This window comes from Bubalus kerabau, chromosome 2 (genome assembly GCF_029407905.1).
Source record: "Bubalus kerabau isolate K-KA32 ecotype Philippines breed swamp buffalo chromosome 2, PCC_UOA_SB_1v2, whole genome shotgun sequence".
Classification (NCBI taxonomy): domain Eukaryota; kingdom Metazoa; phylum Chordata; class Mammalia; order Artiodactyla; family Bovidae; genus Bubalus; species Bubalus kerabau.
The window spans coordinates 44,601,568-44,619,843 of record NC_073625.1 but is presented as its reverse complement, the minus strand read 5'-3'; the positions used below and the strand labels follow the sequence as shown (position 1 = coordinate 44,619,843).

Sequence of the window (18,276 nt, the reverse complement as noted above, 5' to 3'; positions counted from 1 at the left end):
GTAAACCCTTTGGAAAACCAGGGATAAGGTATTGTCTTAGAACAGAAGATACCAGATGGCATTTTGCTGGGACAGAGTGGTACCTTAGTCCATAGTTACAAGTGCCAGATGCTCAGTTCACAGTGGGTCACGGATTCTCCAGGACCTTTGGGATCCAGTCGTTAAAGCAGGATTGAAGGGCTCCTATGAGGGTGTTGCAGCTCTGACCCTGCTCCAGATTGCCGTGGTCTTGCCAGAGCCTTCTCCATGGGCAGCCTGTGGCCTACAGCCTTCCCTCATCACATGCAGCCACTCCACGAAAACTGTGACTGTCCTTTGGTCAATGAATAGCAGGCACATCCTGACCAGTTGCTGTGCTCAGGGGTGCACTGACTGACTGAGCAGGTCTGGGTTGTGCCCACCCTGAGCATGGCATAGTCCTTTGTGATTGGGGGGGGTCCCCAAAGGAGGATGAAGACAAGACCCAGGCAGAGGACTTCCTGCTCTGTAGACAGAGATGACACACTTGTAACTTCTTCCCAAGAAGCCGTTTCTAACTCCTTGGTTGTTTACTCTGTCTGGTACATGCTGCAATGTTAGAGGCACTTTTTTGCAGAGAGGTCATGATTGATCAAACAGCTCTGCTTTCTGTACCTGCCATTAAGTGAGACAGCAAAGCGTTCCTGTTCAATAACGGATTTATGCTCACCATTCTTCTTGTTAAAGAGGGTCTGTAAATTAGATAGCAATACATAAATGAAAATTATCCTCTCTGTGAGATGACCCGGATACACAGAGCAAGACCAGGAGGAATGACAGGCCCCAATACCGAGTAGCTGTGACTGTGACTTGGGGTCATCTGAACTCTGGTGTCCCGAGGGCGGAGGGTCTCACTGTGGTCATAACAGGCACAGGCCTGAGTCCTGCATCTCCTGCTTGGGCAGAGAACCTTAGTCATTCTTGACTCAGAGAAATTTCAGCAGCTTCTGCAAATGTTGGATTCTTCATACGCTTTGGGGGTTTTTATTTCCTTTTTGAGAGGCTTTGCTTACTGTGGGTTTGCCCGGTGGGCTAGTAGCATGAAGCATTCGTGTTCTGAAAGCATTCATGAACCTAAGCTCTCCTCTGGTCTGGTGTCAGGGGACACACTCTCAGCTTTACGCTCGTGCTTGCGCTCTGCCCTCCCGTCTCTGAGCTCTTGTTTTATGCTCCTTCAAGCCTGAGGAGTGGGATAGCATCCACAACTGGTTTATCTGTTTCCTGAACGACCTCTGGTTGCTTTTACCCTGTAACCAAAAGGCAGTTTTTCTTTCTCTTTTTACTGTTACCTGTTTTCCTTTTGATCTTGATGCTGCTTTTGAAACAAGGGGACAGTGGCTAAAAGGACTTTAAGGAGGGACCAGGAGATGAGTGAAGAGCTGAGGGGGAGACCTGTCGGATGGGGTGCACCAGGTCTGGTTGTCACCCAGGTGCAGAGTGGATTGGGGGCTTCCCAGGGCCCAGGGCACCAGGAGGTCCCTGCTCCTAACATCTCCCGAGTCAGGGTCCTGGCTGTGGCTCCTGTGGGTGTAGTGTTTCCTGCCCCTGTCTCAACTTCTCCTGTTTGATCGTGGGCATGGTTCCTGCCCTTGTTTGTTGTGAAGGTCAGAGAAGGTTACAGGCTTTCAGTGTTGCTCTGCTGTCTCCACCTCTGGCCTTTTAATTCCTCCAATATCACTTATTCTTGCAATGCTTGGTAAGTTAATATTGTTCAAAGAGTATTTTGTTCTGAAATGCTATTTTTTTTTTTATTAATTAAAATATGAAGCAAATGTATAGGAAAGTGTCTGGTGCACACGTAACAGATCTTGTGCTAATAGCAGCGTAGTGATTGTAAAGTAATCGCAAATACGGAGCCACAAGTGCCTGGTGTGCAGGTAATTGGATCTCACACTTAGCACTTTGCCACCTATCGTTTTTGAAGCATGTTCTGTAAGTGAATCTTCGTTACACTGTAAGTTATTTTTCTATAATTCTCATTTATGACATATGCCACATCATGATTTCCTATATTTTTTGTTTATTAAGCATATTTATTACTATTTTCAACATGATGTGAAGTGAAGTCGCTCAGTCGTGTCCGACTCTTTGCGACCCTGTGGACTATAGCCTACCAGGTTCCTCCATCCATGGGATTCTCCAGGCAAGAGTACTGGAGTGGGTTGCCATTTCCTTCTCTAGGGGATCTTCCTGACATCAACTCTAAGAAGTTTAAATTGAGTTTTATTGGCCAGTTTTTTATTCCTGATTTTTAAAAACTGGGGACAGAGGCTAAAGAATATTTCCCTGATTTGTGGATCAGCCTCCAGTGTTACTGTGCGGCTGGTTGTCTCCCTGAGGCTGATTGTCTCATTTCTAGTGTTTCTGTTACTGAGAGATGCGAGTTTAGATGCAGCAGCAGAACTCGCTAAGACGAGCTTGTTAGTAGTGGATCCGGAGGTTGCTGTGGGGCTGGAGCTCCTGCTGCAGAGCCCGTAGGAAAGGAAGGGCTGCTCAGGGCAGGTGAACGTGAAGCCGTCAGCTTCAGGATGGCAGGACACAAGACCTGGGGTCCCCACTGGCTCTGTCTTCTCTGCTTTCTGTCTGAGAACACAGCCCTGCTGGAGTGTCCACAGCATCACCACCACCTGGTCCCACGGCTGTGCAGCCCAGGCCCTGGGGAGGAGGCCGCTTGCTCGTCTCTGGCCTGGCTCTGACGGTGCACAGGGAGCTGCCTAGCCTTTGGGGCTGGAGGACGGGTTTCTGAGAAAGAGGCTTCCTGTCTCCTGTGAGGCAGCTTTCAGAAGTTTCACTCTCTCCCTGGAAGTGAGCACGATGTCTCTGGAGGACCAGGCAGCCCTGCTGCCTCCCTGGAGTGTGACCAATCAGCTGGAGATGAGGCTTTGACCTTGGGACACCAGGCAGAGAGGTGGAAAGGAGCCAGTGCTGGGTGCACAGAGCCGCAGAATCATCCTGGCCCCGAGGCTGGGACTGTGCACCCGCGCCCACGGGGACCTTCACTGTTACACACACACAAGGTGATAGACACGAAGTGAACTTCACAGAGGACATGGGGAGTGAAGCCCCAGACTTCTGCCAGAGTGTGTAGTGTCTGGAACTGTAGGCTGTGCATCCACTGCATGTGATCCATGGCAGAGGCTGGGGATAGGGAGTGTCGAGGGGCTGTGGGTCTGAAGGCCAAGCCTCAGCCTCTGAGCATGACTCAGTGCAGAGGGCAGTGATGCTTGTCCCAAGCATGTAGTTCAGTAACGGAGGTGGGGACCGTCTGCCCTGACGGACGCACAGTAGTCTGTTGGCTTTCTTCCCAGGGAGGAAGGAGACAGCAGAGGGTAACCGAGTTGGTGGGAGGAAGAATTAGGTGCAGGAGAGATGAGGAAAACCAGTTTGTGACAAAGAAAATGTAGTGTCACTGGAGAAGGCAGTTTAGAACCCGATTTGCTGGTAATGAGATGCCTATGACATTTCAATTAAATCTATAATTATAGAGTAATACGTTATAAATGAATAGATAGAAACAGATGGAATTAAACCAACTTGATGCCCTTGCACTTGATGCTAAAGAGATTCCATCAAAGTGGTGATAAAGATGGGGATAGGAGATTATCTGTCAGATGCCATGCAAGACCTAAACTTCTAAACTGGGCTGAGAAATCACAGCTTTGGAGTACATGAACAACTGAATCTATGACACGGTTCTGATTGCACTAACAAGTGTGTGCTTCCCCGGTGGCTCAGTGGTAAAGAATCCACCTGCCAGTGCAGGAGACCTGGGTTCAATCGCTGGGTCAGGAAGATTCCCTTGGAGAAGGGAATGGCAACCCACTCCAGTATTCTTGCCTGGAGAATTCCATGGACAGAGGAGCCTGGCAGGCTACAGTCCATGAGGTTGCAAAGAATCAGACACAATTGAGCAACTAACACTAACTTACATTCCTAAAACTTTATTAGATCTCATTCTCTCAGCATGGGGAGCTCACTGTTAAATGAGCACCTCTGATGTGATGCCCAGAGGAAAAATATGAAATTCTGATTGGAATTGATAATATGTATACTGGATCTTTTTCACCTCAGTGTGATATTTAGAAGAATACACCTCTGGGAACAAGCTCTGCTTCCTCACCTTGTCTGTGGATACGAGGAAGGTGGTTGGTTAATTGAAGTTTTTGGAAAATGGGGAAGATGCCAACTTTGGCTGCAGGGATTAAGTGAAGATCGGCCGATCCCTTTGTGTCTTATCAGGGATGAGATAAAAGAAGGAGAACGCGTGTGTCATCTCTGTGTTCCACTGTGCTTTGCCATGACCTCTTCTTAGCTATCATAGAAGATGCCCTTATTTTAATACTATTTTGAATCAAGATTGTCTTGGAACTTCCCTAGAAGTCCAGTGGTTAGGACTCTGCACTTGCATTGCAGGGACGAGAGTTCAGTCCCTGGTTGGAGAACTAAGATCCCACAATCCACGTGACTTGGCCAAAAAAGAAAAAAAAAAAAAAAATGACCTTTTAACCAACTAAATAGAGTTTGAAATTTATACATTTTTCTCATCTTGTTAAAGGATCAAGAGCACAAATACATATGATCTGCTATTCCTATCATCACATACGTATCTTGGTGGTTTATGTCCTTTTTACAAGGCAAAAAAGAACTGAGGTATTTTTGGATGGTCAGTTGAAATTATTTGGATACCATAAATTAGGTAAAGAGTAACTGGTGTAATGTTTATACTTATGTGCATATGATGTAAATAAGCAAATGTTATTTTGTGATTTGGAAAGTAGACTCCTATAATTTCATCTGTTTTGTTCTTAGGGAAAATATATAAAATATAAACATGAACCATGCTCTGCTTTCCATTCTTGAAGTGTGCAAGAGTTCTTAAAACATTCTTTTCAGCACTAAAGAATAAAAATGGAAAATTTTTACGTTGAAATTATACAGTGTAATTTAAAGGAGGTTTAGGGCATAAAAAGCTTACTGACGCTGCTGGTTGGACCCTCCTCTGGTGCCTGCTCTGCAACCTGAACCTGTTCCCTCTGGGACTCTGGACCCAGGGCCAGAGTTGGGGGGACACTCTGCCCCCCAGCTCTGAGCACTCAGAAGAGCCGGGGCTCTGAGGATCCTTCCCACACCCAACAAGGTATCCGCACTCTTCTGGCCAACCCATCCCAGGATGCCTCTTGTCCTTCTTGGGGGGTGCCTACCTGTCCACCTTCTGGAGCTCAGAGGCTAGACTTGGGGTGCTTGGAGTGTGAAGGATGAGGGGAGCAGGTGGTTAAAAAAAAGGCCATTTGAAGGCAGTCATCACTTGAGAGACAAAGGACATTGAATTATGAACGGTGACCTCTTGTTAAAATCAATCTAGAGGAGGAACCAGAAGAGAACTTAGAAAAAACTCTGGTACATCTTTGAAGGGAGATTTCACATTTCATCTGTAAAGTAAAGCATATGCCATGAAAAAGGAAGAATTTCAGAATAGTTTTGTTTCCCCTTAGAATCAGTAGAGGCAGTGAAAAGTTACGTGGATGGAACTAGTATGACTGAAGTAGTTACTGGCTCAGGGCCATGGCACACAGGCTGAATACATGCCTTTGGCCCCAGGGCCCATGCTTGTTTTTGTTATTTGTTGAGGTTTAAGATGTTTCTGTCAATGTTCTGAGGCATTTACATGGATAATAAGGGCTTAGTCTTTATAACCACCTCAAGGGTAAGTCCTTTTATTATCTTTACTGATAAGCAAGCAAGTGCACAGAGGATGTGTTACTAGTAAAGAATGAATCCTAGGTTCAGACCTCTGCTTCAGATCTTGGATTTTTAACGAATACGCCATGTGGGACACCTATAAAATAAGGATACATAGTTATGTAAAAGCACCAATTAGAAATACTACAACGATAGCCCTTGAGATGAAAACTTGGTAGATAGTCACAGATCAAGCATAGCTGGAAAAAAATTAGTGCACTACAAGATCAAGCTGAAGAAATTTCCTAGAGTTAAGCACAAAAACAGAGAACATGAGAAAACACAGTTTTGCAGTTGCTGCTGCTAAGTCTCTTCAGTCTCCACTTCTGATTGTAGTTTTCTTTCTGTTTCCACCACATCTGCAGTTCCTTACTCCACTGAGGTCTTGGACCTCCACGAAGTCATCCATGAGGGTCGGAACCAACTTCTTCCAAACTCTTGTTAGTGTTGATATGTTTTCCCCTTCCCATGAACCACGACTGTTCTTAATGGCACTGAGAATCGTGAATTCTTTCCAGTAGGTTTTCAACGGACTTGATTGGATTGTCCAGGCCCATCAGAGGAATCAGGGTCTATGGTATACAGTTTTAGCCTTTAATGAAATGTGTTTCTTAAATAATAAGACTTGAAAGTAGTAATTCCTCCTTGATCCATGGACTGCAGAATGGATATTGTGTCAACAGCCACGAAAACAACATTCATCTCATTGTCCCTCTCCATCAGAGTTCCTGGGTGGCCAGGGACATTGTCAGTGAGCGGAATAATTTGAAAGGACTATTTTTTTCTGAGCAGTAGGTCTTAAAGCATTCATGCATGCTTAGTCACTCAGTCGTGTCCAACTCTTTGCGATCCCATGGGCTGTAGTCCACCAGGCTCCTCTGGCCATAGGATTCTCCAGACAAAAATACTGGAGTGGGTTGCCATTTCCTACTCCAGTAGGTCTTAATGGTGGGCTGCAAATATTCAGTAAACCAAGTTGTAAACAGATGTGCTGTCATTCAGGCTTTGCTGTTCCATTTACAGAGCACAGGAAGAGTAGATTTAGCATAATCCTAAGAGCCCTAGGATTTTCAGATGGTCAAGGGGCACTGGCTTCAACTTAGAGTCACCAGCTGCATTAGCTCCTAACAAGAGGGCCGGTCTGTCTTGTGAAGCACTGAACTCAGGCATTGACTTCTCCTCTCTTGCTCTGAAGGTCCTAGATGGCATCTTCTTCCAATAGAAGGCTGTCTCATCTACACTGAAAATCTTGTTAGTGTAGCCACCTTCATTTATGATCTTAGCTAGGCTTTCTGGATCACACTGAAACGTCTACATCAGCACTTGCTGCTTCACTTTGTGCTTTTATGTCGTGGGAACAGCTTCTTTCCTTAAGCCTAACCTCCCTCTGGGAGCTTCAGACTTTTCTCCTACAGCTTCCTTGTCTGTCTCAACCTTCATGGAGTTAAAGAGAGTCAGTGGCTTGCTCTGGATGAGGCTTTGGTTTGAGGGGATGTTGTGACTGGTTTGACCTTCTAACTAGATACTAAAACTTTCTCCACATCAGCAATAAGGCTCTTTTTCTTTCTTACCATTTGTGTGTTCACTGGAAGAGGACTTGTAATTTCCTTATAAAATTTTGCCTTCGCATCTTGGCCAAATGTTTGATACAACGGCCTAACTTTCAGCCTCTGTCAGCTTTTGACCTGCCTTCCTCTCTAAACTTGGCCATTTTTTAGCTTTTGATTTAAAATGAGAGCTGTGCAACTCTTCCTTTCACTTGAACGCTTAGTGGACCTTGTAGAGTTATTAAGTGGTTTTGGTTCAGTATTGCTGCATCTTGGGTGACAGGGAGCTGAGGAGAGGGAGAGTTGGGGTGGCTGGTCAGTGAAGCAGCCAGAACATGCACATTTTACAGCCAATTTCCTGTGTTATATACAGGGGCAGTTCGTGCGTGGCCCCCATGCCCCCAATTACAATAGTAGCATCAAAGGTCACCAGTCACAGATCACCATAACAAATACCATAATAATGAAAAAATGGGAAATAGTGTTAGAATCATCAAAATGTGACACAGAGACACAGAGTGAGCACATGCTGTTGGGAAAACGTTACCCAAAGACTCACTGGTGCAGTGTTGCCGCAAGCCTTCAATTTCTAGAAAACACAGTGTCTGTGAAATTCAGTTAAGTACATTAACAGGAGGTCTGCCTAACTCTGGACTGAGATGGAGAACTCGTAACGATACAGTGAGTGAATACGAGAAGGACAGAATGTCAATTCTGGAAAGACAGGGCATTTTACCATTAAATAACTTGAAATTAAAATATACTGTGTAGATCAACAGTCATAAGTGTGTTAACTGGTTGCCACGAACCAAGGCTGGATTTCCAGTTTGTGTGTTGTAATCAGGTTTGTGGAGCGTGTTTGCTGGAGTGAGAAGTGGTGCGTTGTCTCCCTGTTTTAGGTTGTGTTTCTGAAAGTCAGATGTGGCGTTAGTGGCATGTGCTCAGACTGACGCTTAATCAGAGGTTTTGCTGACAAGACAGGATTTTCAGCAGATGGTATAACGTTCAGTTCTCCTGGATTCGTGGAAATAAACCTGATGCGACCGCAGTGTTTTCAGGCCACGTGAAGTGCCCTGTGGGCCAGCGTTTGTGATCCTACGAGCTCAGCATAAAAAAGACACAGCACACTTTCATGCGATGTTATAAACAAGTCTCCTCAAAGATGTGTGTCCCTCTTTCATCTGATTCATTTTGGAGAAAGAGTAAAGCCATGTATCAGTAAATGCAGTGAAGAAAGGAGCAGAGGTTTTATAATTTATCAAAGTGTATGAACTAGCACCTGTTTAAAATATGCAGTGCTCAGATTTATCTGGGGATAGTGATTTTTTTTTTCCTGGAAATAAAATGATCAGTTATTAATATTCCCCTGGGACTGTCCTTTTGTTTCTTGGAATCTGCCTGGTTCTTTGCAGAACCAGTCTAAGTTCAAAAATGTTGCTTTTGTCCTCAAGTTATATGAGGAATCATCACTCCTGATTTAAAGTATGACTTTATTATTTCTCTTTGGTTGAATATTTTGAAGTTGGAAAAGCTATTCATCATAACCTCAAACCCAGTTTGGGAATAGAAATACTTGCATAATGTCCACGTGCTGTGGGTGCCTGCAGGGTTCTCTGTTCCCTAGTTTTATTTAAAAATACCTGGTGTTATTTTTTATATACAGCATCTCTGCCTACTTAGTTCTTGCCGTACTGCTGTTCTAGATGGATTTAATTATTGCTCAGTGTCATTTTTTTGATGTACTTTCCATATGTTTCTTTTTCCATGGGGAGGTTATTTACCCCCTTTTTTATCATGTTTTCCCCATTTCTATCCATTCCTCATCATAGGCCTTCCCACCATCTGAGGCCCGGCCGTAGCAGCCCAGGTTCCCAGCAGCTGCCCTCGATCGCCCGGCCTGCGCCGGCTCTGCCGCCATGGGGACCGCTCAGGTACTGTGTGCCCGTCCGTGCTCCGGCTGCGTAGGTGTCGGTGGGAGGTGCTGGGGTTGTGGTGCTGGAGGTGATCAGGGGGATGGAGGTGATGCAGGGCATGCAGTGGATGGAAGTGAGGGGAGTAAGGACCCAGGGGGTGAGTGCAGGTGCTGTGACAGCCTCCCAGCTCCCAGTGGAGAATTTTCTGGCCCAGATGGAGGCGTGTCTGTAAGCGACTCACAAATGCGGCACTTGGATGCTTGGTTGGGAAGCTGGGAGGGGCTGCTGGAGACCTAGGGGATGAGCATGAGATGAGGTCCGGGCTCTGGTCCTCACAGCATCACCTGTCACGTGAACTGGGAGAAGGGGTCTGTGGACATACGTGCAAGGGCTTCTCTGGGGGACCGAGTGACCTTCCCGGGCTTGTGGAGGGCTTTCACGTGCTTTTGGTGGTGGCTGTGCTTGTGGGGGCGGGGCAGGAAGTCCCTCAGCTGATGATGAGCCAGATGCGCGGTCAGGGGCCTTCTGCCGTTGCTCGCTCCTAAAACCCCTGGGGCCCTGTGTGCTCAGGACACCCCAGGAGGGCCACACCTGCTCACCCGTCTCTGCTCACATTTGGAGGGTATTCGGGAGCAGAGTTCTGACCTTTGATCTTCCCTGATGCCAATAAATAAAATACTCAGTTGAAGCCTTTATAGAGAGTGACTTTTCATTTGATTTTTCAAGGCAAGATGCGGCAGTTTATAGTATATCATTCTTTACTGCAGGGGAGATTTAAGCTGTGAAATATGGTCAGATTTCTGGTGGGCCCTTGTCCCTGCCCCCTGATGCCCTTCTCCCATCCCTTCTCTCCTGTCTTGGGTCTCACCTAGTGACACCCCACAAGTCTGCACCTTGTATGTAACACCTTCTTTTACCATTCCAATAGACGATGTTGATGTGGAGTGTCAGGCTCCATAGCCAGGACGCAGTTGCTTTTTGGTGGGAGTTTCATGTAAGAGCCTTGAAGAGACCAAGCCTCTTCATTCACTCTTTTTAAAAATCTACTTCCCCCTCTGGTTTAGCAAAGATGAGGCATGATGCCTCTTCAGTGCTCTCATCAACTCTTCCGTCAAACGCCCTGCAGCCCATGAGACACAACTGTATATTTTCCCCATAGATTGGGTAAGATGCTTAACTGCAAAGATGAGAATTCATTCTGGCTCATGTGAACAGAAAATGACTTTATTAAAAGAGATGCTGGGCACGTCATGGGCCTCTAGACGGGCCTGGACAGACAGGATCTGCACGAGGCCACCAGGGGATGCTGGGGAGTCCGCATAGGAGCCCCTTCTCGGGGTGTTCACCCCACCTTGGGGCAGGGCCTGGGCCTGGACGTGGGGTCCTGCCTGCGTCTCACTGCGGGGAAGGCTGGAAAGCCCTTTTGTTGTTGTCTGTGCTCCTGTTGCCCTTGGAGAGGGGTCAACCCCAGAAATGACCGTGTCAGTGGTGTACGAAGTGCTTCAGAAATGCGGGGCGCCCATGGTGCTGGGCCCCGGTCCTTACCCCCATGGCACCGGGCCCCAGTCCACTCCGGGGTCCCTCTGGTTGTCCCCACACAGCCATAGCACTCGGTGTTTTCAATGAACCATCCTGTATGAAATGGAAATACACTTACTTTTGTCCCCAACGGGGTCCCCTGGTCTCACTTGTCACACGATCTCACTCCTGGTCAACGGTCTGGGGACAGTTCAGCCTGACCCTCCTGCTGTCTGTGCCCTGTGTGATGACTGCAGCCAACACAGCCTTGCAGACACTAGGTACAGGTTGCTCAGATTGTTTCAGTTTTTGTAATAAATATATACGTGACAAGAAAAGCTGGGGGAAGGGATGATGGGCGCTCTGGTCTCTGGGGGGCTCCCATCCCTGCCTCCCCTGCCCCATGCCCCCTTGGTTCCAGGGCCAGCAGCTCTGCTCGTCTGAGACCCTGACCTTCTCGGCACCAATGAGTGATACTCTTCATCCTTCAGAGGCCTGAGTTTGGGTGGTTCTGCCCACATGGGTCTTTGCAGGTCCCAGGAGCTTTTCCAGTGGATGCAGGGGTGCCATTGGGGGATTCAGAGGACCTCTGGTCTGACCCTCTTCTTTCACTCGTAGTAGGAGCTCCACTGTGTCCTGAGACTGCGGGTCCACAGGCATCCTTGCTGCCCATCAGTCAGCAGCCTGAGTCACTCCCAACTCTACCTCCCGATCCAGTCTCCAGGGGCATCCCCAGGTCTCCACGGATAACTCACTCCCTGCTGGATGGTCCTCCCCTGGGGACCCGGATGCCTAACACAGCAGACTGCAGTGTCCTGGGGACAGGAGCAGGGCTGCAGGGAGCTGGGCTCCTCTGGCCACAGGAATGGTGCCATGCATGGCCGTGGTCCATGGCAGATCCAAATCCTGGAGGAACAGGCTTCTCAGGACAAATTCCAGCCCGCACATGGCCTGGGAGGGGCTGCACAGCGCCTTCCCCCCGGGGTGACCCCAGAGTGACCTGTGACCACCCTCTGCTGCCTCTGCCATTAGCATGGGGGCTCCCACCCCCACCCCTGGAAGAGCAGTCGCCATGCCTTGGATTTACGTGCAGAATCTCTGAGAAGGGCAGTTTTTGTCAGATTCTGCCTTTGAGCAAGGAGAAGGCAATGGCACCCCACTCCAGGATCCTGGTGGGCTGCAGTCCATAGGGTCACTGGGAGTTGGACACGACCGAGCAACTTCATTTTCACTTTTCACTTTCATACACTGGAGAAGGAAATGGCAACCCACTCCAGTGTTCTTGCCTGGAGAATCCCAGGGACAGGGGAGTCTGGTGGGCTGCCGTCTATGGGGTCACACAGAGTCAGACACGACTGAAGCGATTTAGCAGCCTTTGAGCAAAACTCTAAACTGTAGGGCTAATGTTCAAAAGGAACGGAAATGTAGAGCTAATGTTTAAAAGGAGCTCATCCCTGTTATTGCTGTTTGGGTCAAATAATTCTCTGGGCGGGGATGTCCTGGGCGCTGCAGGAGGCAGGCAGCGTCCTGCACCCACCACCCCCCGCCCCCCACTGCTGCCAGGACCCTTCCCGCTTCCCCAGAAATGGCACCACACATGGCTGGACACTGCCATTTGCCCAGGGAGAGGCAGCCCCAAGCCTGCTGGAGCACCTTAGGCATTATTAGGTTCAGTGGCCTCGAGCTGTTGTCTACAGGGCCTTTATTATCCATAGAATCAGAGATGATGTCATCTCATCTGCATGTTGTTAACTTCAGTCTTCTCTCCTTCCTCAGTCTCAGATTTGTCAATTTTATTGATCTTACTGAACCAGATTCTGGTTTTTAATGGTTTTCGTTGTTGTTTTTTATCCTGTTTGGCAACTTTTTCTGTTTTTCTTTTTATTTCCTCTCTTCTACTTACATTGGTTTTCAGTTGCTCTTTTTCAGTTTGTTTAAAGGTCAGAACCGAAGTCAATGACTTCCAACTTTCCCCTTTCCTGATAGAGGCACTGAGTGCTGAGATGTACCCTTCCTGAGTGTGGGAGGGTTTCGTCTTTCTATAAATAGTCTCGACAAGTGTTCAAGTTACACAGACACATGTGGCTTTTTGCTGGGTAGGATGTCAGGACTCCACTATCTGGACCCGTTTGCGGCAGCGGCGCCTGCCTGCTGCCTGGATGCTGCCCCACCGCTCACTCTGATTCCATCCTTCTTGCTCATTCAGTTTAGTCGCTCAGTTACGTCCAACTCTTTGTGACCCCATGGACTGCAACATGCCAGGCCTCCCTGTCCATCACCAACTCCCGGAGCTTGCTCAAACTCATGTCCATCGAGTTGGTGATGCCATCCAACCATCTTATCCTCTGTCATCCCCTTCTCCTCCTGCCTTCAATCTTTGCCAACATCAGGGTCTTTTCCAATCAGTGAGTTCTTCATTTCAGGTGGCCAAAGTACTGGCACTTCAGCTTCAGCATCAGTCCTTCCAATGAAAGACTGATTTCCTTTAGGATTGACTGGTTTGATATCCTTGTAGTCCAAGGGACTCTCAGGAGTCTTCTCCAACCCCACAGTTCAAAAGCATCAATTCTCTGGCACTCAGCCTTCTTTATGGTCCAACTCTCAGATTTGTACATGACCACTGGAAAAACCATAGCTTTGATCATATGGACCTTTGTTGGCAAAGTAATGTCTCTGCTTTTTAATATGCAGTCTACGTTTGTCATAGCTTTTCTTCCAAGGAGCAAGCGTATTTTAATTTCATGGCTGCAGTCACCATCTGCAGTGGTTTTGGAGCCCAAAAGAATAAAGTCTGACACTGTTTCCACTGTTTCCCCATCTATTTGCCATCAAGTGATGGGACCGGATGCCGTGATCTTAGTTTTTTGAATGTTGAGTTTTAAGCCAGCTTTTTCACACTGTCTTTTACCTTCATCAAGAGGCTCTTTAGTTCCTCTTCACTTTCTGCCATGAGGGTGGTGTCATCTGCGTATCTGAGGTTATTGATATTTCTCCCGTAAATCTTGATTCCAGCTTATGCTTCATCCAGTCCAGCATTTCTCATAATGTATTCTGCATATAAGTTAAATAAGCAGGGTGACAATATATAGCCTTGATGTACTCCTTTCCTGATTTAGAACCAGTTGGTTGTTCCATGTCCAGTTCTAACTGTTGCTTCTTGACCTGCATTCAGATTTCTCAGGAGGCAGGTCCGGTGGTCTGGTATTTCTATCTCTTGAAAAATTTTCTACACTTTGTTGTGATCCACAAAATCAAAGGATTTGGCATAGTCAATAAAGCAGAGGTAGATGTTTTTCTGGAACTCTCTTGCTTTTTCCATGATCCAGTGGATATTGGCAATTTGATCTGTGCTTCTTCTATCTTTTCTAAATCCAGCTTGAACATCTGGAAGCTCATGGTTCATGTACTGTTGAAGCCTGGCTTGGAGAATTTTGAGCATTACTTTGCTAGCACGTGAGATGAATGCAATTGTGCCGTAGTTTGAGTATTCTTTGGCATTGCCTTTCTTGGGATTGGAATGAAAATTGACCTTTTCCAGTCCTGTGGGCACTGCTGAGTTTTCCAAATTTGCTGGCATATGGTGTGCAGCACTTTCACAGCATCATCTTTTAGGATTTGAAATAGCTCACCTGGAATTCCATCACCTCCACTAGCTTTGTTCGTAGTGATGCTTCCTAAGGCCCACTTGACTTCACATTCCAGGATATCTGGCTCAAGGTGAGTGATCACACCATCGTGATTATCTGGATTGTGAAGATCTTTTTTGTACAGTTCTTCTGTGTATTCTTGCCACCTCTTCTTAATATCTTCTGCTACTGTTAGGCCCATGCCATTTCTGTCCTTTATCGAGCTCATCTTTGCATGAAATGTTCCTTTGGTATCCCTAATTTTCTTGAAGAGATCTCTAGTCTTTCCCATTCTATTGTTTTCCTCTATTTCTTTGCTTTAATCACTGAGGACGGCTTTCTTATCTCTCCTTGCTCTTCTTTGGAGCTCTGCATTCAGATGGGTTTATCTTTCATTTTCTCCTTTGCTTTTCACTTCTCCTCTTCTCATAGCTATTTGTAAGGCGTCCTCAGACAACCATTTTGCCTTTTTGCATTTCTTTTTTTGGGGATGATCTTGCTCTCTGGCTCCTGTACAATGTCATGAACCTCTGTTCATAGTTCTTCAGGCACTCTTTGTATCAGATCTAATCCCTTGAATCTATGTGTCACTTCCACTTCAGGATCCCCTTATTTTTGTTGTCTGGTAGTACAGTCTTTTTTCCAGCAATCTTCAGGATATATTCCTAGTTTTCCTCTGCTGTCATCTACATGGCTTTGGGGAAGGAGAGAGACTCGTGAACCTTCATCCCCCCTGCCTCTGCTCTGTGTTTCTCACGCCCTCTTTGTTCTCTCTCATTAGAGACCCTGGGAGGCTGTTCCAACCCCACTGAGGCAGGGGCCTCAGTCTCCCCTTAATATCCATGATTCTCAAACGGGTCACCTTTGCCCCCATGGGACATTGGCAATGTCCAGATGGAGTTTTGGTTTTTATAGCTGGGGGGAGGGTGCTAGTGGCATTGAGGGGGTTGAGGCCACGATACTGTGAACTGTCTTGCTGCTGCTGCTGCTGCTGCTAAGTCGCTTCAGCCATGTCCGACCGACTCTGTGCGACCCCATAGACAGCAGCCCACCAGGCTCCTCCATCCATGGGATTTTCCAGGCAAGAGTACTGGAGTGGGGTGCCATTGAACTGTCTTGCAGTGATCCCCAACAAAAATGACCTGTGTGGAAGCCAACAGGCAAGGTGGTCAAACCCTGCTTCACTTTTATGGCCTAACCTATGGAACTTAGGTATCCTCAAGGGTTCGAATAAGAAACATAAGGGAATCATATCATCCTAATGTATAACTGTTTTCAGTGTGCAAATTTTGCATGGGGGATCTCAGGACACTGAATGGTGGCAGGTTTGCATGCAAACTCATTTAAGTGGATCATATTGAAAAGACACATTTGCACTTTTCAGGATGACTGTAAACTATCTGAAACAATCTGCTAAGATTATTCAGATGGCTATTATTTCATGAGTATAGGTGATTCAGTGTTAGCAGTTGTACATGTGACCCTCATGTGGGTAATTACTGTGATTGCATCCGTTACACCAAGATTCGAACAATATTTACATGGGCCTTCCCCAGAGGCTCAGATGGTAAAGAATCTACCTACAATGCAGGAGACCTGAGTTTGATTCCTGGGTCAGGATGATCTGCTGGACAAGGGAATGTCAACTCATTCCAGTATTCTTGCCTGGATAGTTCCATGGACAGAAGAACCTGGGGGTTATAGTCCACGAGGGTCTCAAAGAGTCAAACATGACTGAGTGACTAACATCTAGTATGTTCAAAGAAAGAAACAAACAGGCTGCATTTTGATATTCTGTCTCATTTAAAATGAGATAAATTATAGAAAGAGTTAGCCCTGCTTCCAGTCAAGCCACAACAATTACAAATTCAGACCCCTAATTTATTTTGCAGAAGAAAATTCACTTTCCTCAAGATAACTACAAATAGATCTGTGTTTCTCAGAGACAAAGCTATATAGAAAGAGAAACAAAATAATACCCATTTATGGTCCTAAGTGTCTATATATGATAGATTTGTGCTTTGAGAGGCAGCCATCTAGTAAGCGTTACTTGTTGTCACAGGGTGAAGAGTCACTGGTTTTTAGAATGCCCTTTGATTTCTTAAAATGTCTTACTTTGACAAACCTAATTTTTACCTTATTAAACTCAGGAGACCACTTTGGTTTTGCTGTTTATGGGGCTAAACCCGGTGGTGGGTTCTTCTGCTTGTTCCTCCCTTAGCAGCAGGAAGACCAGGAGGCCACTGGTGTCACCTGTTATGTTGGTAGAAAATCCCATATCTCCTGCTACAGAATGAAATGCAGGTGGAATGTGTAAAAGTAATGAGATTTTCCTGGCTCAGAGGCAGCAGTAAACTCCTCTTGACTGTGGCCAGGCTCCTTTCCCCACTTCCTTTCAGCCCCTGAGGGGCTTCGGTCTCCTCATGTCTGTGGTTAGCTAACACTTTTCTGTGAGGAGTCCCGAGCACAGAATGGCGAATGTCCATTGCTTTTATAAGTAAATACTTTTAACTGTTTTAGTTCACTTTATATTAAAAATAAACCGTACAAATTATTTGTGAAGTATCTTCTCTCTGGCTACTTCAGAGACTGACTTGTGAACATTGTAATTTTAAGTTTTGTTAGGTTAGTTGTCTCTTCTCTTTTTAAAAATCCTACAAGCACTCTATCTTACCATGGAGAGATTAGCATAAACAAAACAAGATTAAAAGATGGTCATTGTTGATGTGTCCGTGTTTTATGTCCTCACACATGTATATATCCATAGTATAGACTAATAAAATTATGTCAATTGTTTTAATAATAGTTTGACAAATTAATATAGTATATTATAGCAACTCTCCTGGTCAATAAAAATATTTTAAAATATTTATTTTTATTGAGTCATAATTAACATACAATATTATATTAGTTTCAAGTGTACAGTATAGTGATTTAGCATCGTTCAGTTCAGTTCAGTCACTCAGTTGTGTCCGACTCTTTGCAACCCCATGAATCACAGCACACCAGGCCTCCCTGTCCATCACCAACTCCCAGAGTTCACCCAAACTCAAGTCCATAGAGTCGGTGATGCCACCCAGCCATCTCATCCTTTGTCGTCCCCTTCTCCTCCTGTCCCCAATCCCTCCCAGCATCAGAGTCTTTTCCAATGAGTCAACTTTTTGCATGAGGTCCAGTATTGGAGTTTCAGCTTTAGCATCAGTCCTTCCAGTGACCACGCAGGACTGATCTCCTTTAGAATGGACTGGTTGGATCTCCTTGCAGTCCAAGGGATTCTCAACAGTCTTCTCCAACCCCACAGTTCAAAAGCATCAATTCTTCAGTGCTCAGCTTTCTTCAGAGTCCAACTGTCACATCCATACATCACCACTGGAAAAACCATAGCCTTGACTAGATGGACCTTTGTTGGCAAAGTAATGTCTCTGCTTTTCAATATGCTATCTAGGTTGGTCATAACTTTCCTTCCAAGGAGTAAGCGTCTTTTAATTTCATGGCTGCAGTCACCATCTGCAGTGATTTTGGAGCCCAAAAAAATAAAGTCAGCCACTGTTTCCACTGCTTCCCCATCTATTTCCCATGAAGTGATGGGACCGGATGCCATCATCTTCGTTTTCTGAATGTCGAGCTTTAAGCCAACTTTTTCACTCTCCTCTTTCACTTTCATTAAGAGGCTTTTTAGTTCCTCTTCACTTTCTGCCATAAGGGTGATGTCATCTGCATATCTGAGATTATTGATATTTCTCCCAGCAACCTTGATTCCACTTGTGCTTCTTCCAGCCCAGTGTTTCTCATGACGTACTCTGCCTATAAGTTAAATAAGCAGGGTGACAGTATACAGCCTTGATGTACTCCTTTTCCTATTTGGAACCAGTCTGTTGTTCCATGTCCAGTTCTAAATGTTGCTTCCTGACCTGC

The 18,276-nt window shown here is 46.1% G+C and overlaps 1 protein-coding gene across 4 annotated transcripts in view; it reads left to right on the top strand.

Moving 5' to 3' along the window:
• Positions 1-18,276, top strand: part of DLGAP2 (DLG associated protein 2) — a 634,262-nt gene that overhangs the window by 93,468 nt on the left and 522,518 nt on the right. For 2 of the 4 annotated variants that reach the window (XR_008710210.1, XM_055567595.1), the window contains exon 3: positions 9,134-9,235. The exons of 1 other annotated variant lie outside the window; for it this stretch is intronic. Coding sequence is in view for 1 of the 3 variants with exons in the window: in XM_055567595.1 (XP_055423570.1) it covers positions 9,221-9,235 (15 nt within the window). In the remaining 2 variants the exon portion in view is untranslated. Of the gene's footprint in view, positions 1-9,133; positions 9,236-18,276 lie in introns of those variants that run through there. One more of the 4 variants, XR_008710213.1, reaches the window with a different exon arrangement.